The sequence below is a fragment of the Colius striatus genome, chromosome 23 (genome assembly GCF_028858725.1).
Source record: "Colius striatus isolate bColStr4 chromosome 23, bColStr4.1.hap1, whole genome shotgun sequence".
Classification (NCBI taxonomy): Eukaryota; Metazoa; Chordata; class Aves; order Coliiformes; family Coliidae; genus Colius; species Colius striatus.
Window position 1 is genome coordinate 6,670,571 of NC_084781.1, and position 26,969 is coordinate 6,697,539.

Here is a 26,969-nt window from a genome sequence, read left to right on the forward strand (position 1 = left end):
GATCTGCTTTGAAGCCTCCTCAGCACGGGAGGATGCTCCCAGGGGAGAGAGCGGCTGTGCCGAGAATGGGCCCCCTGCCTTGGGGATGCCTTTATCCTTGTTCTTTTACCTCAGAATCCCATTCTGGTCTTCCTTAGGGGAAGGATTGTGCAAAGCCATTATTTGTTCTATGTGTGTACCCTGCCCAGCTGGCTCATGTCTGCCTGTGGGAGAGCTCAGGAATCATCCATGACCTCGATGGTGTCAGCTCAGCACCCTCCCTCACCTCAACAGCAGAAACTTGGGTTTATTGGTTTGTCTTGCTGTGCTCTGGTTTAAAACTGACGGAGAATTCCTCTTCCAGCCCATAAATGTGTTGTGGTGTTGAGGGCTGAAAGAGCAGCCCCAGCTGGAACAGAAGAAAGCATCAAACAATCTCAGGTGAACTGCTCCTGGGATTAAGGGCTCGAGCAGTGCTGGGTGCGTGGCACCGGCTTGTCCCACATTTGCCAGCTGCTGTGGAAACATGGATTGTTTTTGTAAAAGCACGTCCTAAAGCTCTCCTCCAGATGGAAATCGGGGAGTCCTTGCCTTCAGAAAGCACTTCCTACCCATACAGCTAGATTTCAGGCATCTCTGGTGTCGTAGCATAAGTCTGTGATGAGCAGTTGTGCGAGTGCTTTGAGGAATGCCAGCTGTGCCCCTCTGCAGTGGCCTCTGGCCTTTCCAGACACCTTTGTTTTTATAGCTGAGTTTTATAAAGAGATGGAAAGTAAATTGTCCTCTGTTTAACGTTAACCTTTGTACTGTCGGGGTGGCAGCATCGTTTCTACCTTCTTTTTAAAAAGGGAGGGAAAACACTGCAATGACTTTGAGGACATTCCAGCTCCGGCATGGGAACGTCTTGACTCAAATGAAGAGCACTAAAAATCATCCAGAATCTCCCTCTGAACTTACTTTTTTAGTGCATTTGAAAGGTTTTTCTATTGCTACTCAGTCTCACTTGAAATGTGAAAAAAAGTGAAGTCATTCGATTCAAAGAGTTCCCATAAACTAAATTCCTTGTAAGGCTTTTCCCTGGCTCCTGGAGTTAAAGCGACGCTGTTCTCGAGGTCCGTCCCACGATTTCGGTCGGGAAACTCTTTCTCGCCTTTGCGGCTTTGAACCTGAAACGAAGCCGGCGCAGGCGAGCGGCGAATTCTGGTAAGGATCAGAGTTTACAGCCGTTACTAAAGACAAGTAGCTCTTGTGGAAATGGAGCAGAGAATTATTACCCTACTAAAGAAACCACAAGTCATTGCTTTTCCTAGGCTGGAAACTTTTTGAAGGCACTTGCTCGAGTGGAAACTGAAGCAGCCTGAATGTTTGCCACCTCTTGCCTCATACATCAGAAGGGCTGGGGGGTTTTTTCAGTACCTGGTCTGTTCATTGTCCCGAGGAAGGCTGGTGAAAACATTTGTAAGCGAAGAGAGGGAAGGAACCGTGCGACTCTCTGGCCAAACTCTCTTAAGCTCTCTTGTTAGACAGCTCTTGTCAGCAAATACATCCTATAGAAAGAAACGATCAGCTAGAAACCGAGTCAACCATGTCTTTCCACATGGAAGAGTATGTTCAGGCAGGGAAGAGCACCATCACGAGTGTGTGTGTTTGTGTTCAGAGTCTGGTTCAGCTTCCTGCAGTAACTGTTTTTCAGAAGTTCCCTTGTGACCTACTCTAGGTGGTCCTGCTCTGGCAGGGGCATTGGAATAGATGTTCTTTCGAGGTCCCTTCCAACCCTTAAGATCCTGTGATTCTGTGAAATGTTCACTTGGTACAAAACAGGTACTTTTCTCCCTGGAGCAGCTGTGATGTTTGCTTCCCCGTTTATAACCTAATTTATCTGGGATAAAAATAAAGCTGTTATATTGGTGTCTGCCGTACACATAAAGCAGCTAATCTGGAACTGTGGTTTCTCTATCAGAAAGCAATTTTCTCTTTTCAGAGTCTGGGTGTTTTTGATGTTTATTTGCAGTACCTGGAGGAGGCTGAGTTTCAGCATGAGCTGAGCACAGTTTGCAGTAGACTCGTCCTTGGACGTGGGGCGGCGGTTTTGTTTCTCCGTGCAGTATTTAGTCATTCAGGACCACGTTTGGGGAAGGTACATCAAAAAGCATGGTCTGAAAGGCTTCCCTGGGATAGACTGTTGTGCTGGAGCTCTGAAGTGCAAAAGAGAATCCAAAGGTGTGAGTGGAATGGGTCTGAACACAAAAGGGCATTTCTTGTGTAGTTCTCCACCAGTTCTCCTTAAGTGTTGCGGTGGCTCCGAGTTGATTGAAGCTTTGGCTCTGCTGCCCTTATTATCCCAAATCTAAGATGGAAAATACTTTCTTTTTGCGAGTGTGAAGACAAAAAGCCTTTTGGGTTAATTAAGTCTGCAAAGAAACGAGCCGTGAGCTGCGCGTTGTCGTCAGCCCACTCCAGCACAAGCCATGGGCTCCCCGGTGCTACAGCCTGACCTGCCAGCGTTCAGGTAACATCACATTCCTCGCTAAAGCGGAGATTTCAAGCAATGTGCAGGAGGCTGTGCATGTAAATCCACGCCAGAAATAGCTGCTCTGACAAAGAGTGACAGGTACATGCCATTCTCTTCATCTGGCACATGCTGTCTGCGGTACTGCTATGGGAGCTGGCAACAGCCTTGCAGTGGTGGGTGGTGAACAAAGGCTGTTCTCAGAAATATTTCCCAAAGTTAGAATTGAAAGCACGGGGCTGGTATAAAATAACAGTGCCGAGGGTACAGATGAAGGGAGTTGCTGGAAAGAAATACACCACTAGGCTGAAATTCAGCTTAGGAATGAGACTACTTCTTCTTGCACCGAGTGCCCCGGTGTTGCTCTCTCCTTTCTGTGGCCCGTGATCTGCTTTGCCTGCCTCTTGTTGATATAGCAGCAGGGATCAATAATTCATGAGCAGACAGAACAGAATTAGCTCTCGAGATGAGGTCGCTCGATGACTCTGGGAAGATGATGTTGCTGGTCTGCCTCAGCTGAGCTCGGGCACCGTGTGATGCCTCTGACCGAAGCCTTTGACTCATCTTTGACTCGCCTCCCAAGGCCTGGGGGTGGAGAGAAACAGAGTCATCTGCCAGATCTCTTCCTAGAGCTCACAAAACTCGATGCAAATGCTCAATGCTATTCCCCTCCCACAGCCCCCTACGCGCTGCCTTGAGCTTTAATCTCGTCACTCGTAAACACTCGGATGGTGTTGGTCCTGATAGCTCAGCAGAACCCACTCAGCGCCCTCCCCTGCGAGGAGAGCGCAGGGAAGGCTGCTCCGAGTTTCCCGTTCTTGGCAGTGGGAGGGATCTGAGATGGGTTTAAGGGCTGTGCCTGTTGGCAGGACTGTGCAGGAGCAGAATGGCATCAGCCCTGTGACCTGCCCCTCACCGCTGTCTCACATGGCTGCTTTCTCAGCCAGTTTCATCCCTGCTACTACCCCCTTCTTCTTGTATTAAACATCTGCTGGAGACAGAAGCAATCGTGGATGCTTGGGGCTCTGTTACATCAATCTACAGAGGGACTAAAGCCATCCTTGCCTACCATCTTGTTCTTTATCGTGGACCTTTGTCCGTCTGCCTCTTCATTCTTGCCAGCAGCTGCCTGTGGCCGTAGGTGCATCTGTGCTGCCTGGCACTTCCTCCTGTGGTACCACAGGCCCTGGAGCAGAAGTTACCCAACAGAGGTCAGATACAGAGCAGGAGACTCAGAGAAGTCCCTTAGTGTTTTGTAACTCTGTCTTTGTTGGGATACTTGGGAACTTTTTACTCTCATTATGGCAGTGCTTTGGTTGCATAGCAGGGACCCAGCAGAAACCCAGTCGGCTCGCTCGAGCCTGTCTCAAGTTCCTGTAACTTTGCGAAAGGCCTGTGGTTAAATGTGTAAGCTGAGGGAGTCCTTCTGGAGGTTTACACGGTAGGAAGGATCCGACTTGGCTCACGGGAAGCCACTTGACCTCGTGGCTAATAGTCAAATCCCGCTGTCAGGCTTGTGGCAGGCATGGGAAGGCAGCAGCCCCGCATGCTGCTCCTGCAGTGCCTCATAAATTGGCACATCATCCTGGTATTAGCCTCACGGTGACAGTACGTGTCAGAGAGGGGAAAAGGCATGCATAATGTTCAGAACAGACCCAGGAGAGCAGGCAGGGTGGTGTGACAGCTCTTCGGTCTCCCTTACGAGTGTGTGAGATGAGCAGCTGAAGCTTTGCTTTCGGGTGCTGCACCAGCGTCCAGCCTGGGACGTGCTGACCCGGGATAAAGGGCTTGGCAGGGGCTGGGGAAGGTGATCCCATCCCTCGGGAGCACAGCCGCCTCCGCAGCGAGGATGGCTTCAGGGACAGCGCGAGCTCTCGTCTGCCACGCAGGAGAGATTGCAGGGCAGGGGGGAGATGCGTGAGTGTTTCTGGCCAAAATGCAGTTGGACAGCAGTGGGTGTGGGTGGAATCCCATGCTGACATTTCAGATACCTTCAGCTAAAATAAGAGATAATTGCCGAGCATCAGTGGTAAATGTCGTGTGTTCTGCTCCCGCAAAAGAGATGAGGCAGTGCAAACAAGTAGGCAAAGATCACGCAACCAATAAAGATCATTATGAGTAAGTACAGAAGCAGAAGATCAACCTATATTCCCATTGCCAACTTTTTTAGCTGCCGAAATGTAACGATCCTGTTAAACACGTGGCTTTCCAGGCAAGTCACGTTAAGCCCATTTGTGGGTGTGCTACATCGTAGGAGGCGATAACTCTGCTCCTTTCCCTCCGTGGGTGTGAATGCAGCACCCCCACCCCAAAAGTGACCCTGGCTTCTTGGGGTGCTGCTGATTCAGAGACTGCAGCCTGGAGTAGTTGAAATGGACTAGGATTTTCAAGAGGCAAGCTGAGATCTCCCCTGAGGACTCCACAAATAGTTCTGTCCTCCAAAGCGTACTCGGCTCTGCTTTCACGTGTTTTCTGACCTGACTCTGGTTTTGACTCGGGGATTTTTGTAGATGCTGGAAGGTTTTGAGAGGACAGGCCTTGTTCTCATTACCAAGCTCTCATGCGTTTTATTGTCTTCACGTAAACCAGATGCCATGAAAAGTTCCCATTCCCAGGAAGCCCATAGCACTCTGATAATGGGTTAGCAAATGTGTAATGGTGATTGGAGCACACCCAGGACTTCTGTGGTTACACACAGAAAAGCGTGTGTCTATCCTAAAGCACCTTCCTCTTCACCCGTGCCTGGGCAGTTCAGGACCAGGGGCTTTGCCCACAAACTTTGTGCATTTTTGCACCGCAGCTTCCCCTTTCTCCCGTTTGCTTGTGATGGGCTCGAGACCCTCGGCAACACCAGAACTGAGACAGCTTGTTGAAACTTGGGGGGAGACTGCTGGAGAAGCGTATCATGATGGTATCGAGACTGTTTAATTCATGGAAAAGGAGGAAGGTTAACACATGAGAGACAGAAATCTGCTGTTCTCTTTGTAAGTGAAAGGTCATGTTACTGAGCACTGCAGGGTGGATTTCTGAAAAACGAGCTCCTGTTTGCGAGGAATTAGAATGAGCCTCTGATTTATTTTTTTCCCCCCACTTTTGACCTTTAAAGACGCTGCTCTTAGATTGATAAGCAGGCTGATGCTTTTAGCAACCCAATCCTAAAGTTCTTCCTCGCAGAAGGACTGTCTTTCTACTGCCATGGAGGTTGCTTCCAGAAAACCTTTTCTTCCTGCAGCCCTCTCTGGGGAAAGAAGGGATGCAGTGGTGGGATCTCAGCTGACAAGCCAGGAGAATTCAGATTTGTTTCCAAGGAGTAAGAACGTACATTTCCTGTGGTCTGGAGCCTAAGCCTGATAGCTTTCCATATCTTGTTTTCTTGGCAGTTCTACTTTATTCATGTCGTTGCCAGGCTTTGAAGTGCTCCTGCCCGGTGGGGCTCAGGGAGGTTGCCTTTGCACCCTGAGCCAAGAGATGCTCTCATAGCTCCTGTGCAGAGCTAACAAAAATCCTTTAGTCTGTGGTGGACAGCAGATCCATTTTCTTCAGGTGTGCTGGTGCGTTGCTGCAGAGGCAGCTCTCTGGTCCTGCACGGCTCTGTTAATTAAATGGAGGGCTGGCTCTTGCAGCTTGGCAGCCTCGCTCTAAGAGGCTTTCACTGTGTTTGTTTTATGTTCCTAGAGTGCTTTTGGCACTGGAGCGATGCGACTGTAGACACCCTTAGTATTTAAATTCCTGTTGCTGATCTCCCCTACGCTGTCTGTTCTGCCAGTGGTATCATACAGTCGATGGGCAGCTGTCCTGGACAGCCAGTCAGGGCTGTGCTGCTTACAGGGAGAAAACTCATTGCAGAGGAAGCGGTGCCTCTCTGGTGATGTTTCCCCTCATTGCCCTTGGTCATTGCTTGTCTTCCACTTCAAGCAGAAACTGGAAGATGTGGCTTCAATCCAAACTGTGCTCTTGGTGGGAGCAATTAAGCTGGACGACTCCACTGTATCACCTTGTCGAATATTACTGGGGGGGACATTGATTCACAAGCAACTCTCGCTGCTGGTCCAAGACTGTTTTCTGACCCACCTCACTGTTTTGGCAAGGTTTGCCAAAAGGCCTGCTCATAATGGCGTTTTCCTCTCTGTAGCCTGTGTTGGTGTCCGTGAGGAGCAGCCGAGGGGCTGCCCTGTAGCTTCAGTGCCTCTGAGCCCAGCAAAGAGGGAGGTGTTTCGCTTAACGCTGCTGTGCCGAGGCCTGGTTCAGCAAAGTACGAGGCAGGAGCATGTGTGGCAGCTCTGCCCTTGCAGAGGGGAGCTGGGGGGGCGGTGGGGATGAGGCTCTGTGTTTCACAGGGCCCGTTTGTGAATGCTCCCCTTACATAAGCACAATGATTTGGCAGCACTGCTGCGGTACAATGGCAGCGCAGTGGAAATCTCACTGGACCAGCCAAGTTTCCTGGTCTGGAGCCAGACATCTGGGTTTGGGGTTTTCATAGCACTCTTCAGTAGTGCAAGGAGACCTCATAAAGCAGCCTCTCTGGGGTATTGTGCCGAGAACCACATTCCCAACCAATTACAAAACTGGTCTACATCAGTAATGAGCCCTTACTTTGGGAAGGGACAGCGGGAAGACAAAAGCAAAACTTTCAATGAAACCTTTTACCATGAATAGCTGTGGGCTCGTTAATTGGGATCACCATTTGAAACGTTCCCTCTAGCTCCGGCTGTTTCCCCCAAGCCAGGGGGAAGGAGGGAGGGAGGGAGGTGGTAGCAAGGGGAACCGGCTGAGAAGCTGCAGCTCGTTTGGATTTGGCCATTAATGGCTTTTGACGATGGGGACGAGGCATGATTGAGCATTTTTTCAGACCAGAAAAGTACTGCAAGTCGTTGTCTCAGTCGAGCAGATCTCATCCTAGCAAAATGATCTCACAGTGCTTTAGAAGAAGGTTTGCTTTCTCTGCCTTCAGCACAATCCTTGTTAGCTGTGACATGGTAGGACACGGAGGAGCTTTCTTTGGCATGTCTGTGGGAAGCAGCGATCAGGACATAGGCTGAAGGCTGACAATGGGTGCTGTGGCACGTAGACCAGTGGCCACCCTCAGTGCCTGGTGGCAAAGGCCTTGTTCAACTTGTTAGTGTGCACAAAACCAGGGCTTCACCCTGCCAGAAAGTGATGGCACTAGCTGTCAGAGGCACGGCGTGAGTGCAGCTGGGCTGCGTCTCCTGGGACGGGACCAAGCGGGTCTCAAAGCACCCAAACCTTCTTGTTTCAGAGCAGGTCAGCACTGGCTGGAAAATGAAGCAGGAACTGTGAGAAAGAGTGGGCTCAAACTGGATTCAGCCTCCCATTTGCAGGGGTGCAAAGTTGATAGTGTGTGGCTGGGGCAATAGCAGGACACTTCCAGGTGAGGCAGCATATTAAAGTGTACATTGTGTAAATAAACACTGCCCTGATAAGAACAGCTATTGGTTAACCGAGGCTTGTACTAGATATTTTACAGCTTACTGCTTGTGAGTGTTTTGTTAAGAGTTTGGTAGGTACCAAACAAGAAGTGAAGTTTGAATAAAAATCCCTTTGGCTTCTGCAGTTAATTATTGCCAGGTCTGCTCAGAGACGGACGTGTCTGTGTCTACATGGGTAACCTGCCTATCAGAGTACATCTTACTGATGCTTGTTTAGAAAATGAACCAAGAAACCCTCTGAGATGCATAAAAATCTGATGCCTCTGGGGTTTTGAGCGAGACAGCAGGTACAGCGTACATTGTGGTTCAGTCTGAGCCGCAGCAGCGATGCTGCTTCCCTGCTAACATCGTGTGTCCCTGGAGCTCTGCAGCCCACTGCAAGCTCAGGGCAAATGACTCCAAGCTCACACACTGGAAATGTCTGGTACGATGTTGGGGGGCATCAGTGTTTACCAGTCTGAAATCAGCCTATGCCCGAGCCAGCAGTGAGGGGCTCGCTGTGCTCATCCCTGTCCGTGGCCATCCCAGCCCATGGGGATCTGTCACCCGCCTTCTGGCAGCCTGTGCCTGGAGAGGGATGGGTTTAATTCATTATGCCGCACTTGGGATTGAAATGAAGAGTATGGCAGCTGAATTTCCTTCTTTTCTAATTGCCTGCCCCTGTTTGATTGCGCTATTGTCTCTTTGGGCATGTTGAAATGGGATGTGACTTCCCTCGTTACCTGCTGTCCCCCGCTTGCCGTGTGCTGGCAGAGCCCTTCCCTTGGAGCAGCAAGGTTTTGCTACCCAGCAGGATGTAATTGGGTTTCTGAGGAAATTATACAAAACAGCAAACCCCTAAAACCTTGTGATTCACGACAGTTTGTTTTGTTCTCGTAATGCAACCCAAACTAAGAAGCCATTCATCAACCTGCAAAGGCTGTCTCACGGCCGCCTCTGGGTAGCAGGAGAAGGGTAATTCATGCCCAAGCAGAGAAGGGGACGTCCAGGTCCTGTTGAATCTCCCCGTTCAGGGTGGGGATGGAGAGACGAGCTGCGTCCATATTACACCGAAGCGTTCCTGGTTGAAGACGCCCGTCTCATTTTCGGCGTTAAGCGTATGGTGTCTGTGTCAGAGCCGTTTTTCCACCAGCCCCGAGTGTTCCACCTCACCGTCTGAGCTTTAATGAATTCCCTCTCCGGGATCGTTATGCCAGGGTGATGAATTCGGCGCGGCTGCCGAGGGGGCCGTGCCGGCGCCTCGCACTTGTTGCAGAGAGGCTGTTGTGGCTGAAGCCCGGGTGAGTTATTAGCGTAACTTGGTAGGCGGGACCCAGCGAGCGCCTCACAAGGATTCCCTGATTTATGGTACCTGCAAACCCCTGTAACTCTCCCAGCCGAGAGCCAGCCTACCTTACTGAAAAATATGTCAGTAATATGCAGCCCTGGCAGCTTTATAAAAGGAGCCAAACCCAAAGCAGCTCCATACAGAAGCTGCCCGAGTGGTGTTTCAGCAGAAGCCATTTTAATGTTTATAAACTGCTTTTAAAAGCCAGGCTGTAATTTCAGTGACTTACTGGAAGAATACCCAGGGTGAATTGCACTTTCTGTTTGCAGCTCCGAAATACAGTGCCAGATACGGGTGGCTGGCAGCAGCATGACTGGAAGGGCAGGGTTTCGGGGTTGTGAGGAAGGGCGTTCTTCACCGACCTTGCTGTGAGTTAGAGGGGTTTACAAAGTGCTTTTAAATTAGGTGATTAAGGGGGGCAGTTTCTCTTGCTCTCGGATGCAAGTGCAGCTCCTGAATGAAACAGTCGGCTGAAAACCGAAACTTTCACGGCTGTGCTGCCGAGCTGTTTATTGTAGGGCATTTCCTTTAAAAAGATATTCTTTTTAAGTATTCTGCCCTCGATGTGCCGAGTACGAGAGGGCCAGCCTTACAGTTCATTAAAAGCTGGCAAGAATAAGCAGATCTCTTGAAACTGTTGAGGTTTGAGAAGAGAGTTGTGAAGAATGTGCATAATTTAAACTGTTCTTTCCAGAAACGCTAAGCAAATGTCTAGTAGATCTGCGACTGCTGTTGGCAACATCTGCAAAAGGTCTCATGTCTCTCCTGTGACATGTCAACAGAAGGATTTAAGTGTGTGGAGCTTTGACGGCAGGAGCACAGGGAGAAGCTGCAAGAGGGTGGGATTGTGAAATGCAGTTGCTGTCTTTACAAATAAGAAGAGGGCAGGCTGTGTCTATGCTGAGGCTGCCTGCTTCCCTGGAGTTGTTCTGTAGCCCAGCCAGTCAGGGTCCCCAGGGCACGAGCAGTGGTCGCTGCCAGCTTTGTGCTCCATCATCCGGATGGTTTGACTGGGGGCTTCGTGAGGCCCAGGGGCTGCTCCTTCTCGGGCAGTCCCAGCACTACACTGCGGTCTGGGGCAAAACCACAGCAAATGAAGCAGCGTGTCAGATTTTTCTAGCTGCTGGTGTTACCCAGACTTGTGCCAGAGAAGAGAGGCCTTGGCAGGGAGGAAGGGGAGGAGCAGCAGTTGAGGGGAAGGCATGACCCCCAGGCTGAAAAGCCGGTACTAGAAGGTGGGAGGAAGGTGAATCCTTCCAGGTTGCTTTGTAATGCTGGCCACAGAAGGAGAAGCTCGCTGTAATTCTAATAACAGTGGAGATAATGTTGGCTTTGTGATGGTCCCGGGCACGGCTGCTCCGTAATATCCATGGTGGGACACGATACAAATGGCTAGCAAGGTATCGAGCCTCTGGAATGTTTTTCCTTGCTTTTTCAGTGCTTGAATGGCTTGCACCGGTTTATTGGAATCTCACTGACTTTGTGCTTTGGTAATTAATTCCCTTTTCCGGGCTGGGGGGAAGGTTGGTTATAATTTCCTGCATTCTTTTATCGTGAGGCCAAAGGAGCAGCTCAGAATAGCGAGCAGATAGGAGCACTGCATACATGCATTTTAAATTCCCTTTCAGGCCGTTAAGAAGACAGATTTTTAGTGGAGTGGTCCCTCTGTATTTGCACACAGTTTTCAAACAAGGTGACCCAGAGGATTGGTGCTAGGATATAGCCGAGATCCCTGGCCCTACTTCCAGCTAGCTCTATCTGTGAATCTGTCCCTCTCACCATCTTAAGGGCAGTTTAGTGAGCTGGAAGACAGGAGTTTGTCTGCTGGTAGTTGTCATGCTGCAGGGTGGGCAAGAGGAGGATTGTTGGGAGGGGATACAGATCCGTATCGACCGAACTCCTTTTGTATCCGAAGCCTGCTCTTTGAGCTTAGAAATGCGGAGAAGGAGCAGCACAAACGTGTGTCCTCCTGCCGTCCTCTCAGCCTGTGCCCCACGTAAGGATGGCCCTTGTAAGCTTTGCCAACTGAGGACTTCCCAGGAGCACGGAAACGGTTTGGGCTGGAAGAGGCCTTGAAGCTCATCTTGTTTCAACCCCCCTGCCACGGGCAGGGATACCTTTTGCTTCATGGCTGCTGCTGCCCACAGCATGCATTCCCTTCAGGAATGAGTGTATAAAGATAGGCAGCACGGGCAGATGCATGAACAAAATGGCCAAGGTAGTAATGTCTCAAGTCCTGGCAAAAAAAAACCAATGGTAGTGCTCATGTTGGAGGTAGTAGGGCGGCCCGAGACAGCGCTGGGGTCTGTACAGCGTGGCTGGATTGCTGCGGCCCGTCCCTCGGCCCCTCTGCGGGCGCAGGAGCAGGAGCGAGCTCCCCGAAGCCCTGCAGTGCCTGTTGCCTTGCCAACACGGGTGCGAAGGAGACGTTTGAGCAGAGAGACAGTCGCTGCTGCTGCAGAGCTGCAATGCCAGGCGGAGCAGGGAGGCAGGAGAGGAGGAGGCTCTCCTCACTCACCAGCCTGGAAGCACTCCTTTGCACGGCTGCAGAGAGGGGGGATTAATAAATATGTTCAGTGTTCCCTCGTCGCTGCTTCTGAAATTGCACAGCAGCGTAATTTTTTAATGATGGGTACTGATGAAACATCAATTTCAGGTCTGGTTGCTTTTTGCCTTTCCCTCTGTCTGAAGCTGCGAAGTCAGGGAGCTCGGCATAGTTTACAGCCGACTGGGTGCCTGCGATCCTTATTGATGGAGCAGATACCTGCTGGTGTTTACTGTGTGAATATCAAGGAGGAGCAGTAAATTGGAAATTGCTTCTAATGGGCTCAGTTTGCATGTTCTAATGCTCCTCGGGAGAAAAGGAGAAACGTTGAGATTTTAAACTAGAACAGGCACAGCAGTATCTATCTGGTCATGCACGTTGCTTGTGTTTTCCTTTCTTTACAGTTTGCATCTCTTTTGTGGTAGCTCCAAGGTGCCCGTAACCAGAAAGCACACACAAACATGTCATTGTATCTCAGGCTTCCTACCTGCTGCAGCAGGAACACCATGTGTGCCTGTGTCGTGGCCCTGGGTCTGAAGTGGGCAGCCCGATGCAAGCTGGAGCTGTGACCCGGAGCTGTCCCCAGGGAGGGAGGAGGGAGTGGCAAGATCCTGACACCGGCACCCAGGCCCTTGACCTGGGGGCTTTGGGTTTGCACCATGCTCCGTGGTGGCAGCTGCAGCTGTGTAGGTTGAGAGGAGGATAAAGCAGAAGGTGCTCAAGCAAGGCAGGATCCTCCTGAGCAAACATGCCCGTCTCGCTGACACTCACCCGAGTCCAGCAAATACTTTCTACCTCTTTTCTCGCGGCTTTGCAGAGCGGTGCTGGCCATGCAGATGCTCCTCTGGCAGGAACAGCACCGGTGCCTTGGCATTTGGGACCTTTTCAGGATTGTGTCTGAGGTTGCCCCTCCTGCCCCTGCGTCGGGGACTTCTGCAGGAGCCGCAGCGTCGGCAGTCACGCCTCGCCCGTCCTGCTGCGTGCGGGAGTGTAGCAGAAAATTAACACTGGAGTCCAAAAGATGAAAACAGCAAACAGGAAGGTTTTTCTAGCTGCAGTTTTGCCTTGGAGCACACTGCTTCAAAGGCAACAGCGAATGGAAGTCACTCGCTGTAGCTGTCTCGTTCTTTCTTGAGGCAGTGTTTTGATAAATGTTGATGAGTTTAACTGTAAAACTAAATGACATTTATAGCACGATGTATGCTTTACCCATTGCTTAATTGCATCTAATGGTGTTGCATGTAAAAGGCATTTACCATCCCGCTTTTGTTTAAAATGACAATCTAAACCTCAAGGCCTGTGGGTTTTCCTACAAAGACGACGACTTAATTAAAAACCAAATACGATCTGTTTTTAAAAGGCGACTTCCAGGAAGATGTGATGAAATTTACCAAGTGCTTGAGCAGAGAGGAGTGCTGGGAATTCAGAGGTGTCGGGCTGCTGGGGCTCGGGCTGGCTTTGGAAGGCTGGGTGAGGGGGGCAGGGTTGGCCCGTTCTCCCCTCTCCTCTGCCAGGCCCTGCACGGGCACCCTGCTTGCTGTGGGGTGGGTTTAGGGGGACAAGCTGCGCCTGCTCGGTTGAGGAGGATGGGGTGAGGACCGCATGCAGGATGGTTTGCTTTCTGGTCATGTCCGTGTTTGTTTAGTGGTCTCGTTGCTGCAACTCCAGAGGCAGTGAGGGGACTGGGCTAACGCGGTTTATAGAAACCACGGGGATATTGCTGTGTGCGCAATACGGCTCCATTTCCCTTCCAGCCTCCCCTTTGTCCTGCTAGCCAGCAAACAGGCACAGATTCTCCATTGAAAACAAGGCATGAAGAATGAGAATGTACCAGGCAGGCTGCACCTTTAAAAATAAACACTGGATCAGAGCTTTGTGCCTTCCACTCGGCTGGCAAAGCGCTGACAGCAGGCAGTAATGTGTGCAGGAGCATCTGCCCTTTCTCTTCTTTTCATGGGTTTAGTCAAAGCAAATCCCAGGGATGAAGGGGAAAAAAATAATACAAAAAGCATTTTTTTTCCCCCCTTAGCCTGGAAGAACTAGCAGACACGTGGCCGTGCAGGATCTGCGGCCCGTGGATTAATGCTTACAGACGTTAGCATTGGGCTTTTACTATCATTGATAAATGCGACGGGTGGCAGATTGAGGGCTGGGGCCACATTTTTCCTTCCTGTTCTGTAAAGTAATAAATATGGTAACAGGGCTCTCGGAGCTGCCTTTATCACGGGGATGAATCAGGACAGTCGGTGTTGCAAGAGACTTAAAACTTACAAATACGTTGCCCTTTAGGCTAGCATTCATCACTGTGTCTGATCTGGGATCTAGACTAAAGGCGTTTGTTATAACATACCTTTTTATCCTACCTTGGAAGTATAAATTGAAAGGAGTTCTCGCTTTGATCGTGGTGCTGCTGCTGAGAGATTTCCCCCCTCGCTTGTTTTTTTTCTGGAGGGAGTGCATAGCCCTCGCTCATGGTGCCTGTCGTGCTTTGACAAAAGATCTCGTCTCTGCTCTTTAAAAGAAATGTTAAAAGTGGAGGGAAGGGGCTTAAAAAGTAAAGGAGAAGATCCCTAAAGCCAGTGTCCCTTCCTCATTGGAAGGGGAACGGACAGATGGTGCCCGGGTACAGGAGGGAACCGCTCTGGTCCTGCCCACTGAGCTTCCCAATGGCAGCAGAACATCTCCAGGGAGGACATGAGGTGGGAACTTTCTGGGCTCTTTCATGGGACTGTTGTGGGTATTCAGAACAGCCTTTAGATACAAGTTCTGTGGGTGCCGTGTTGCAGGCTAACAAAATACCTTCCTCTACCCCCCCAGAGCGTGGTAATTCAAAGCTGACTGCTTGCTGTCTTAGCAAAAGGGTGGGAATTGGCCAGAATACCTCAAGAAAACATTTGTCTGCCAATTTATTATCTATTATCCCATTGAGCTTCAGGATGTTGTCTACAGGTTTGCACATTTGTGATTAATTCTGTCGTTCACTGCTTGCCTGCCGCAGCAGCACGGCTCCAGGTTTCAGAAGGGCTTTGCCTTACACGTGCAGGCAATTAAGGGAGGTGCTTTCTTTAGGAAGGGGATTGGGCTGATGTTGATCAAAATTCATCTCGGGTGCTTTATGGAAATCAAGATTTCTTGGGTTTAACAGAAATTATTAAGCTGCACATTGTGACAGATGCTACTGACAGTAAAAGAAAAGGAAGGATGTTTAAAAACCTGCAAGAAATGGGTTACAGGTACGGATATGAGACATATCTGCTCATTAGAGTAAAATGAAACCCGTTGTCTGACTTGAAACAATTTTCCTCGTTACTAGAAAATCCCGTCAGGCTGCCTAATCCTCGCAGGCGATGTGGGGGCCGTGCGAGCGGGTGCTGGAGCATCCCACAACCTAGTGTGTAGCCAGAGGGGCTGCGATGGCCAGGCATCCTCACAGAAGGCCTGGAGGTGAGGCTGGAGGGCCAGGGCGCGTTGTGTCCCTGCACGGGCTCCGCAGGTGGGCGAGTTTCCTCCAAACACTCGCTTGCCAATTCCGAGTGTGACTGGTGCCGTGCTGAATCCAAAGCATGTGGCTGCTGCCAGCTTCCACAGCACAGAAATAAAGGTGATGGGGCAGGTGACAAACCTGCAGACACGTCCGTCCTCTCCTTCCGCGCTCAGGGTTGGAGCAGAGGCTGCCAGGCCTCGAGCCGCCCGTGGCAGAGACAGAAATGAATGCAAGGCAGCAGGAGCTGTTAAACAGTGTTGTTCCAATCATGTAAATGTGGATTTGCTGGCTGTCTGTGTGCGCAAAGGGAGTGTTTCATCCCTGCTCCTGACCAGCAGCAGCCCGCTGCACACCGGGCTGCGGCTCCCGACGGAACGGGTCGTGGCGGGGACACGTGTGTTTTAAACGCGGGATGAATCAAGGTCCCCTTCCTTGGATGTAGGCTGCGTGTGTCCTTGGTAGTGATGTAGCTGGAAGATAAAATGCAGATAAGGAATTCTGTATTAGGGCAGCGTTAATAATAAATGAGTGTTGATCCTAATGGAGTATTATTTAAACACACTGAATGGCGGCAGCAGTCTGCTGGGACCATCTGATGTTGTCAAACCGCTGCTCCCTTGCTGATGCCTCTTCCAAGCAGCGGTAGGGAGTGTTGGATTGTAGGGGGTGTCCTTGACGGGTGATGGCTTGCAGCCACGGCTGAGTGTAAGGAGGAGCACGGGTGGAAGGCACCTGCCAGGACTGCTGCTGAGGCTGAGCACAGCTTTGTCCTTTACTTTTGCTCTCTCTCTGCTCCACGCTCTTACCCACTTCTCCCTTTCAGCATTCCCCTGACAGCCCCTTTCAGAGCCCTCAGGCCTCCTGGTCCTGCCTCCCATTCTCCAGCCTCACTGCAGAAAGATCTTCTGTCTCTCCTGCGTCCGGCAGCCGAGGAGCTGTGCTCACATGGGAGTCCTCTGGAGGATGCTCTGGCAAACTTCTGACCTTCTGAGAGCAAGGCAGTCTTTTAATAAGTGACCTTTTATTGTCTTGGCAACGGACCGTCAGCTTCCAAAATAAAAGCAGGAGGTCGACTGCTTCTGTTTCTTAAAAGCTGTTCCTCTGGAAAGTCAGTTAAACACTTTGAGCACCCCTATGCAGATAGATAGGCATATAAATAAAATACAAAGCTACAGTAGCACCATCTTTTATTTGAGAACTGTTCAACAGGGTAAGAAATCAGTTCTGAACTGGGCCTGCAGCTTTCTAACTTAGCCATGGCAGCAAGACGTGACAATGGGGCTTCCAGACAGCAGAAGCTCCTCTGTGGGGAGCGTGACTTGTAGGATTCTTCCTTCAGATGGTCCAGACCCATTACCTTGAAACACGGCCGTGTTCTGAAAGGCTTCGGTTTCCAGCGATTACTACAAATTGCTTTTTGTCACAAGGTTTGGTTAGAGATGCAGAATGAAAAGGGAGATGTGCAGAACAACAGGCTTTGTTGCAGGCCCGATGATAATGCAGCAAGCTGTGCCAATTGCTTCCCGGCCGGGCTCCCGGCAGCCTCGTTTGCCGTGCCCCCCACTCCTCCAGTGACAGATAAGATCAGTATTGATCCCTAGCATCTGCCACCAGTAACCTTTGAAGGGACAGGCAGTGTATGGGCAGGGAGTGTTATCTGTCAATATCTGGGTAATAGAAAGACAAAGATGACACCTGGTCCCAACAGAAGTGACAGATCATAACTCTCCGCTGATGCAGCCCCTGGCCGCGGTGGGCAGCGGGAAGGGCACGGGCTGAAGAACCTTTGGCCAAAAAGCACGTCCATTGTAGAAATAAAAGGCATTTCTTCTTAGCATCAAAAGAAACGTTTGAATTGGATGGTTAGATGGGACGTGGGCAGACTGGTCCCTTGCCCCCGTGATCAGGGGCCTGCCGTCAGCGTTTGGATTCGGACAGCCCTCTCCGGAGGGGTGCGTGGGGAGCGGGACGCTCCCTGCCCCTGGCAGCCTCCCCGTCCCTAACACCGAGCGTTTCAGTCATTGAGGGGGGAGCGTGATTCAGCAGAGGAGCTGCTCTCCTTTGGACTGCCAGTCCCCAGCCGGCTGCGTTGCTTTAGCAGTATTTCGCCTCAGTTTTCTGTCTCCGTGCCATTTCGGTTAGAAAGCAGTAGAAAGAATTCCCCAACGCCATTTCATCATGCAGAAATTCACAAATGTTTAAAGTAAATACAGCCTCCGGTGTCAACTCGGAGCTATTGTCATCTTTTATTCCTGCTCTTTAAGCGAGCCGAGCCATAAAGGTGGCTGTAGCAGGTTTTTTTCCACACAAATTTAATAGCTGTGCACAACTTGCTCGGGTTTGCAGTATATTTTTTCCGAAGTGTTATGTTTCATCACGTAAACATGCTCCCCACAATAAGTAATTTCTAGCACAATCTTGCAGGTTTCTCTCTGAAAGGCGGAGAGTAATTCAGCAGGGAAGTGTGAGCTGTAGCTTGGTGAGAGCTGGGGAAGAGGAGTCGCTGCTGAAAGGTGCTGAAAGCATTCACACGTGTGTGCGCTCGCTAAAATATGGGCTGAGAAAGAGGGGAAATAGGTCGCCGCGATTACAGAGGTGGAGTAAAGCTTGTGACAAGAAGGTGAAATAGTTGGAGTGGAGGGTGCAGAGTGGCAGGAGAGGTTTGTCCCTGCAAAACAACATCAGAGCGAAGGCAGAAATCTGCTGTGAGGAGCAGAAGCCTTGTGGGGGTCAATCCCTCTGCTGGGGATGCGCTCGTGTCGCTTGGCTGGGCGTCCAGAATTGAGGACTTGGATGTCCTCTTCGCCTGAGGTTTGCTGGCAAGGGCTGTGGGAGAAGCAGCCCACCTTTAGGCAGCCAAGGAAGGTCCCAGCATGGCTGAGGGAGAGTGAGGAGCAAGCACTTTTCAGCTCTGGGGGACACGTGGCGAGGTCAGTGTCTGACTTGGCCCAAAGCTGCTTTAATGTGCTGCTCCCATCTCTTTTTCCATTTCCTCCTCTGAGAAACTGTAAAGCTTTGCACAGGTTTGTTCTCTGATGTGAAAGCAGAAGGTGTTGTACATCACCAGGGAGTGGTTCCTCCATTGGCTTTCCTGATCAAGACCTGTATTTTTACAGCTGTTTTGGGAACAGTCTCTGTGGACACTGATTTCACCCCTTCCACGGGGATTGTCAGGGGCAGCAGCAGCGTGTTGGAGGTGAGGCCTGCACAGCACAGGAAACTTGAGATCTTTCTAGCATTCCATTCGTTTGCCACCGTTACCTTTTCTGAAGTGCATTTTGTTGCATCTTGGCCATGCTGAGCCCATTGCTGGCCATGGAGAAGATGCTGAAGAGGGAACAAGAGCTACTTGAGTGCAGGAAAGTCTCAGCGATGCTTGACTCGGGGTTACAAAACCGGTAATTAGATCTTAGTAGAAGAGAAAGTTGCCATTTCAAAATGTTAGTGGTAAATCTTGGTGGAAAACAAGATTTTTCTCTGAGGGTTAGGGATCAGACTAGAGGAAGAAGAGTTCAGAGGTTCAGTGGCTCCAGCCTCCGTGGCCTCAAAGGGTTTCCATGGGTGCGAGGAGCTGCTGGCTGCCTTTTCTCCAGCCCTCCCTTCGCCCCCAAGTTTTCAGTCAGCTTTTTTAAGCAAGTGTCTCTGCGTACTTCAGACACACCCTCAGGGAACACAGACTGGTTTTTCCTCACCTGTTTTTGAAGCTGTACCGCCCTGACCCGACCCTTTCCGTGGCGGTGCAGGGCCTGCTCGGCTCCAGCAGCACTCGCTGCCACCAAAGCTGCGCCAGGCGCTCGCACGTGTTTTTCACAGCAGCCTGATCTAAAATCGTCACTGTTCTTTCGCTCGGGAAAAGATGTCACGAAATTAACTCTGCGAAGAGCAATTGCCTTTCCTTGCCAGCACAATTAGCGTGGATTGTCCATTCTTCTCCAGAGTTCAAGTGTGACGACTGCAGCTCTTGAGAACAGTCACTCGAGACGTCGAGAGCAGATGCACCGAGCTCCAGCAGCTTCCTCCAGAGCTGCCAAGTTCCTTCTCTTCTCTTCTCTTCTCTTCTCTTCTCTTCTCTTCTCTCTTCTCTTCTCTTCTCTTCTCTTCTCTTCTCTCTCTTCTCCTTCTCTTCTCTTCTCTTCTCTTCTCTTCTCTTCTCTTCTCTTCTCTCTCTTCTCTTCTCTTCTCTTCTCTTCTCTTCTCTTCTCTTCTCTTCTCTTCTCTTCTCTTCTCTTCTCTTCTCTTCTCTTCTCTTCTCTTCTCTCCTCTTCTCTCCTCTCCTCTCCTCTCCTCTCCTCTCCTCTCCTCTCTCCTCTCCTCTCCTCTCCTCTCCTCTCCTCTCCTCTCCTCTCCTCTCCTCTCCTCTCCTCTCCTCTCCTCTCCTCTCCCTCCTCTCCTCTCCTCTCCTCTCCTCTCCTCTCCTCTCCTCTCCTCTCCTCTCCTCTCCTCTCCTCTCCTCTCCTCTCCTCTCCTCTCCTCTCCTCTCCTCTCCTCTCCTCTCCTCTCCTCTCCTCTCCTCTCCTCTCCTCTCCTCTCCTCTCCTCTCCCCCCTCCTTGAAGCAAATCTGCAGAGAAATTACATGGCGATTTGATTTCCTTCTTTGTCCCACTCTGGGGAGGCTCCTGTATCTGATCACAGCAAAAAGTCTCTTTGGTTCCTGTCGCCTTCCCAGAAAGCTGGTTGGCAATGTTTGTTTTAAGGGAGCGCTGTCTCCATGATGGATGGAGGGAGCGTAGAAATGGCTCAGCGAAGGGAAGTAACGACAGAGAGACAAAGCTTCTGGAGTAGGAGGATTGCCAGGTGTTTATAAAACCCACTGGATGTTTGTCTCGGCTTTGGCTGGTTATTTAAGCACCACGTTCTTTTTAGGTAGCTGAAGCTGATAGATGAGTTTTGACGCTCAAATTGCATTAATTCCGTGGATTGATCACCGTGTCATTTTTTTTTCCCTCCAGCACGCAAACAAACAGTTTGTGTGTCTGTGTGGGTTGTTTCCTTTGACTCAGTTTATTAAGAGGAGTTTTGTTGAAGTTTATGGGTTTGTATAGTTCAGGTAGGATGAAAATCGCTCCTCCTTGGGAAGCGTTTGTGTCAGCATCGCGTGGACAGAATCCACAGCGCTGCTGCTCACGGTAGGGTACCTGCGGCTCGTGTCGCCTTAGGGATTGAGAAATCGTGCTCATGAGGATGTAGTTTTAATCTTTCCCTCTTTTCTCCCTGATGCTTCACTCTGTCCTGGTGTGCTGCAAGCAGAGAAGGAATTGATTTTAAATGGGACTGCTGCATGTGAGCCAAGGTCCCTGGGCTGTGTCCAGCTAAGAGGAACTCACTTGAAGCACAATTTCCTCATCTCCGGCTGTCTTTGCAGTCTTGAAAGCAAAGACTGCAGTAGTCTGAGGCAGAAAGACCAATGCACAAATGAATCGTGTGGGTTCCAGCCAGAGACATTCCTCAAGCGTTGCACCTCCCACCTCACTCCCCTTTGCAACAGGGGTCAAACACAATGTTGTTTTTCATGTTGGATGGAGAGGTTGAGCGAAAAGGGCAGGAGAGTTGCTTTGGGTAACGAAGGAAACGTGAGGAGCGGGGTTTTTTCCCTTTCCCCTGCATTGCAGATGCCTGTTTCAGTGATTACACTTGCCCTGTCAGTGTTGTACCCACACGTTGCCTCACTGTGGCAGCTCACCCTGAGCCCGCCCTCGGAGGCTGTTGCGGTCACAGTCTCTTTCTCCTCTCTCAGTACTTAAGATCAAGGTGATCCAAGGCTCTGAGTCTTGGAGTCAGTCCTCAAGCACGTCAGACACCGGGGAGAGGATTTGTACTTGGCGTTGGACTTAGCAGCAGGAAGCCATTGTCTGGTACGAGGCCAGCGCACGGGGGCTTTTGTGGCCCCGTCACATGTAATGGATGAAAATGTATCACTCTGTTGGGTTTTCTCCCTGCCAGCTCTACTCCTGTCCCCCCAGAGTACTGCTAACTGGCAGGGGATTTAAAGTTAGATTTCCAAAGCAGCTTTCCTCTGCTTCCCTCAACTTGTGTGACTGTGCTGGGTCCGTAAACTTCGTTTCCCGCGCCTCAGTCTTTCCTGTTACAACATATTGTAATGCTGTGAATGTGTCTGCTTCGCTGCTCCTCAGAATACTCGCGTACTGCCAGTAAATGTTTACCAAGAAACTTCCTGAGATGTTGATGTGGAGACAGGCCTAAAGAGTTCTCACTTCACGTTGCGATTTTATTTCATTCCGAGTTGGTAATCGATGCTGTTCACAGGAATAACTTCCTCGTCTCGGTAAGCGGGAGCGGAGATGAATACAGATACCCACCAGCGTGAGCTCGTACGGTCTGGTGCTTTCAGTTAAGCGAGCACATTTAGGTCAGCAGAGCAAGAGGAGCTTTGCAGACAAGGGCCGGATTAGACGCCCTTTGATTCAGAATAAATAGGCTGGGCCTGTGAGGCTGGAGATGGCGTCCGCCTCGGAGCACGGACGCGGCGTGTCCTTACGTGCACCCTGCCTGTCGCGAACCCCAGGCCCTCGGGGAGAACAAATGCCTTCTTGAGAGGGATCCTGATGCCAGCTTGGACCGAGATGCTGGACTTCTAAAGCCATCAGTCAGCAGGCTTAATGTAGCAGCATCCCGGCATGAAAAGCTTCAGCGGCTTGAACTTCAAATAATTTATTTCCAAATTACTTTTACTGTAATTCTTATTAATTCAAATAGGCTTCTAAGCTGATGTAAAATTCAGTAAATGCAAGGGAACAGTTTAATGAATTGAAAATAGGATTGAGTCTTTTAAAGTAAATGTAGAAAAATATGCTAGCAATAATTGCTTAGATGGAAATCGAATCTTAATGGCTTTGTTAATGATTTGTAGTGAATATTGCGTTTATGAGAACGTATCAAGCTGATCCTTGTGCAAGAACCTTGTTTTGAATTGGTTTGATGAAATTATTCCCCAGAAGCAGTTGGTAACATTCAGCATTTCTGCTGGCAGTGGTTTTGAGCTGTTTGAGTGTTGTTTACACTGGAGCTGTTCAGGGCTCTGTGCTGGTAGTGCGATGGGGTGGCTGGAGGCTCATCTCCTGGTCAGGGGGCTTTGAGCACCATCAGCCTGCAGACAAGGAGCCAGGCAGACGTCTGTGATGGGCTCTTTGCACCTCGTGCAAGGGGCCTAAGGGATTCTTCCCTGGTAGAGGTGTTTCTTGTTGGATAACTTTCCCTCCAGGTCACTTTCCAGTCTTGACAAGATTCCTAGTAGTCAGAGGAAAATGGAAATGCCAAGGGCTTGGTTCAAATTCCCATCCTCTTCAGCCTTTAACACATGAAGCCAATTTCTCCTTGTCCACGTGCTGCCATGATTCGATTCATTAGGAGGCGAGTTTTGGAGGTGATGACCTGTAAATGATTACAAAGCTCCCAGCACATAATTGCATCGAATTCTTCCCCCCACCCCCACCCCTGCCTCTGGACATTAATAGCACCTACTGATTACCCAGAGTGAGCAAAAACCATCTCCCTAAAGTCAGTCTGCTCAAGTCAAAGGATAAGTGCTTGTTAAAACGAATCGTTCTTTCAAGGTAATTTAACAAAACTCGTCTGTTGGGAGAGGGAGCAGGTTTGTGCTGTTCTGTGGCGTGGTGCAGAACTTGCTCCCCCGAGGCCGGTTCCAGTATTAAAGCATGGAGGGGCGTGTGGCATCCAGCGGGATCTTCCCCTCATCCTCTGCCTTTGGTCACGCTTTCAAACAGAGCAGGGAGAACGTGCCAGGATGAAATGGCTTCTTTGCAATAAAAAGCATAACAAGGCTGTGCAGCGGTCATACAAACAGGGAGCCACAGAGTAGCCCTTTTACTTCTTTTCCCACCCCACAACTCCCTTCCAGTTACTCTTCTGTAGTTCAATGCAGTTTGTGGGGAGCAGGTCCATATTGGTGTTCCCTGGCATTGCCTTCTGGAGCCTTTGTCGTGCTGGTGATTGTGTCTGTGCAGCAGAATGAGCACCAGCCCCACCAAACCCCCACCGTGGGAGGGAAAGGACGAGGGTCCCTGCTCCGTGTAACCCCATCTGGCTGGAGGGTCTGGGGTCAGTGGCTTGCAGAACAGCCAAGTGCTTCCTGGGTTCGGTGGAAGATGCAGGGCCGGTTTTGCCGTATGGGTTGTGGTGCTGGGCCTGCAGTGCTGGAGGAACTCTGAGCTCCCAGAGGAAACGTACCACCATTGTTTCTGACGTTGCCATTTCATCTTTGCTCTCTTCTGAAGGTGACGGTCAGAACTTGGTCACGGAAGATGTGACGGTGGTGGAGGGAGACGTCGCCACCATCAGCTGCCGCGTCAAGAACAGCGACGACTCCGTGATTCAGCTCCTGAATCCCAACAGACAGACGATTTACTTCAGAGATTTCAGGCGTGAGTTTCATTTTTCCTTGTTTGATATCAACTTTTCCCGTGCCTCGCTTACACTCGGGAGGGAGCATTTGTGGAGTTCTCCTCTTTTAATGTGATGCCAGACACTTAAAGTTTAGTCAATTCTTTAGAGGGTAGATGAGACAGCAATCATAATCTTTCTCCTTAATGGAAACCTTGATGGTCCCTTTTAAAAGTCAGACCGTCTTACTTTGCAGTAGGAATTGATTGTAGTAATTCAGGGTGAATTGCAATTGAGTGCCAAATATTTAACTGACACAAACAAATTGAACAGGGCAACGCTCTCAGAGGCAATCTGTTTGGTTTGAAGGCTGAATGCTTGGAGACAGTCTCTGCTGCCTCATAACCAAACAAAAACCTCCCATCACTGCCGTGTCCGGTGCTCCAGTCTGGCTCTGCCTTTCCTCATGGCAATGCTGCAGACACCACGTTCTCCCTCACATCCCTGAGCTCTGATGATAAAACTGTGTCCAGAGCTCTGACACTGTGCCCAGTGATTTGCTTCTGTTAATTCTTTGTGACAATCTGAGAGCAGCAATGTTTGTAAGTCGAGACCTGAAGGTAAGATGGAAGGCGGGATGGGAGCTGCGGTCAGGGACTCGTGGGGTCCTGTTTCTGTCGAGCTGTGGCTTTGTGGCGTGGTGAGGGGGGAACGTGGTGCCTCTCTTTGTGGTTGCTAAGGGTGTGCTTGCTCTGCAGCACTGAAGGACAGCAGGTTCCAGCTGGTGAACTTCTCCAACAGCGAGCTGCGAGTGTCCTTGACAAACGTCTCCATTTCCGATGAAGGGAGGTACTTCTGCCAGCTCTACACCGATCCCCCCCAGGAGATCTACACCACGATTACCGTGCTCGGTAAGGACCCAACAGCTGCCTGCACTGCCTTTGGTAGTCCCTGGCACACAGGATGAGCAGGACAGGGCCCAGAGAGCACTGCAGGTCTCCATTGATAACACGCAGCAAGGAGTTGAATGCAGACCAGCTGCAGACCTGAAGGCACAACATATTCTGGAGTTGCCAGCAAATGCCAAGCAGCTTGTGTGGTGGGAAGCCATAGCCTTTGCCTCACCTTTGTGTCTCACAAGGTGTCCCTGGTTGCACCCTGAGCCTCAATTTGTAGTTTACATCATGCTCAACGTGATTCTCAGGCCTTCCCCTTTTTGTTCACAGGCAATTTTTGGCTTCAAGGAGGCAGCAGAGGTGTGAGCATGCGATGTTCTATACTTCTAGGCCTCTCTTTTTACTTGGGTGGATCCCTCAGGAGGGCTGTAGGGTTTCCCTGCCCTTTATGGAGCAGGGTTTAATACCAGCCTGCATTTGCAGACAGCCTGCAAGGATTAGTTGTTTGTGCCGTCACTGCCCTGTAAGAGTATCCGAGAGAATCACTTGGCTTTTTGGGCAAGTCTGGATCTTGCTGACATCCTGGAAGGAATGTCTGTCCAGGCCAAGGCTTGGCAGCACGGCAGCCAGAGCTCTGCAAGCCCTTCTGTGTTCTCCAGGGCAAGAGAGGACGCGTTTCTTAGGAGGAAGGGAAGATAAGTTGTGGCAGTTGCATCTCGTTTGGTGAAGCGAGAAAGAAGTCAATCCAGAAAGTAAAAGCTACAGAAAATGTCTTTCACTAATTACCTGATCTGCAGATGGAAGTAAATCAACATGAATGCTCCGTGGTGTGATAGAGCTGTTTGGTTTATGACTTTAGTGTGTTCAGCCATCAGACTGCTCTGATCACACACTGAGTGGTTTCTTCCCAAACTTGGGGGTTTGAGAGCTTACATCACAATGACAGATGACAGTGTCTTTGCCCAGCTATGACACTCCTTAAGGGCAATTATTCCTACCAGCAGCACGGGTGAACCTCCCGCCTTGTGAAGATGGGGAAGTTTTTGCACATCTGTCCGTCGACTTGAGGTACTCAGTGAAACCTCGAGCTCTACTAACGGAAAGCGACGGCTGCCTGTTAATTTCAGCGGAAAGGCGTGAGAGAGTGTCAGGTCTCTCATCTGACATCCCAGCTTTGCTCATTTGCTTAGTCTGGGCTCTGGGCAGAGCTGAGGCTTGGTGCTGCCGAGCTCCCACGGGCTCGCTGGGGCTGCGGAGCTGCCGACTGGCCGTCCGAGCTGCTCTCCCAGAGCAGCAGCTCGTGGCGTCGGAGCTGGTTCTGCAGATTAGCAGCAGCTCTTAAGACTCTATTAATAGGAGAACCTGAATCACAGAGGGTGACTTAATAACGTAAGATCTCACTCGCTGATTAGTTTAAATCTTCCTTCCATTATTTAATGAGGTTCGGCTCTCAGGTTTTTATATGTTGTTTAGATAATGTTTATGAGCAGTTCCACTGTGGCTGTTAGGTTTATCAACATCTTCTGAGTTTCAGTGCGCTTCGCAGCGTTCGTAGCTCTCGTCCAACTCTTCCCTTTAATCACACACTCGCAGAATTAGTCGGTTGGGTTTTATTTCGCTGCTGAGGATGCTAAGAAAGTGTTTGAAACAATAACACTTCACTTTATTCACCTCTAAGCCAGCGCTGCCTGTCTTTCAAGTGGGAGACAAAAAGCAGTTTTTTATTGGTTCCTGGGCTGTTTTTTGAACAGTGCTTCAGAACTCGGGGAAAGGCTGTGTTCTTGCTTCGTGCTCCGGGTGTTTTGGCGGAGGGTTTGCCACACAGCATCCCCAAACCCGCCGGTGCTTTCGGCTCCATCGAGCAGTCAGACCAAACCAGCTCACAGAGCAGGCAAGGACAATAGGTGTTTGTTATTAGAAGACCGAGGAAGGGACTGTTTGTGTCAGCATTTGGACGGAGAGGTCGCCAAGGATAACTTGTCTTTACTGCCTTCCCTATTATCGACTCCCTAATTAGGGGAGGAATTGAGCCGGGGTGGAGGAGCGGTGCTGGCTGGTCCTGCCAGGGATGCGTTCCCCACCGCCGCCCTCACTCACACATCGATACCTTTCCAGTTTGATCAAAGAGGAATTTTGCTGATCTGCTGCTAATGATTCACCCTTCAGAGAGCAGCAGAGCCAGGGTTTTGAGGCATCCTTCGGTGTCATCAGGATTTGGAGAGCTTCGCCTTTTCTTTAGCAGTGTGCTTCCCCCCTCCTTCCCTCCCTCCCTCCCTCCTGTGTACTTTAATGTCTTCTGTGACACGATACGTAGATTTATTCATGCTTAATTGGAACATGTGAAAATCTCAAATATGTAGCCCATTCTGTTCTTTTTAGAGGAAAGCCACAAGTGACTAATTAGTCCATTTGATCATCTGGAT

At 50.2% G+C, this 26,969-nt stretch overlaps 1 protein-coding gene across 1 annotated transcript in view; it reads left to right on the forward strand.

Annotated features, from left to right (window-relative positions):
- Window positions 1–26,969, forward strand: part of CADM1 (cell adhesion molecule 1) — a 140,804-nt gene that overhangs the window by 72,685 nt on the left and 41,150 nt on the right. The window contains exons 2-3 of the mRNA XM_062013917.1: window positions 23,545–23,691; window positions 24,409–24,561. Coding sequence (XP_061869901.1) covers window positions 23,545–23,691; window positions 24,409–24,561 — 300 coding nt within the window. The remainder of the gene's footprint in view (window positions 1–23,544; window positions 23,692–24,408; window positions 24,562–26,969) is intronic.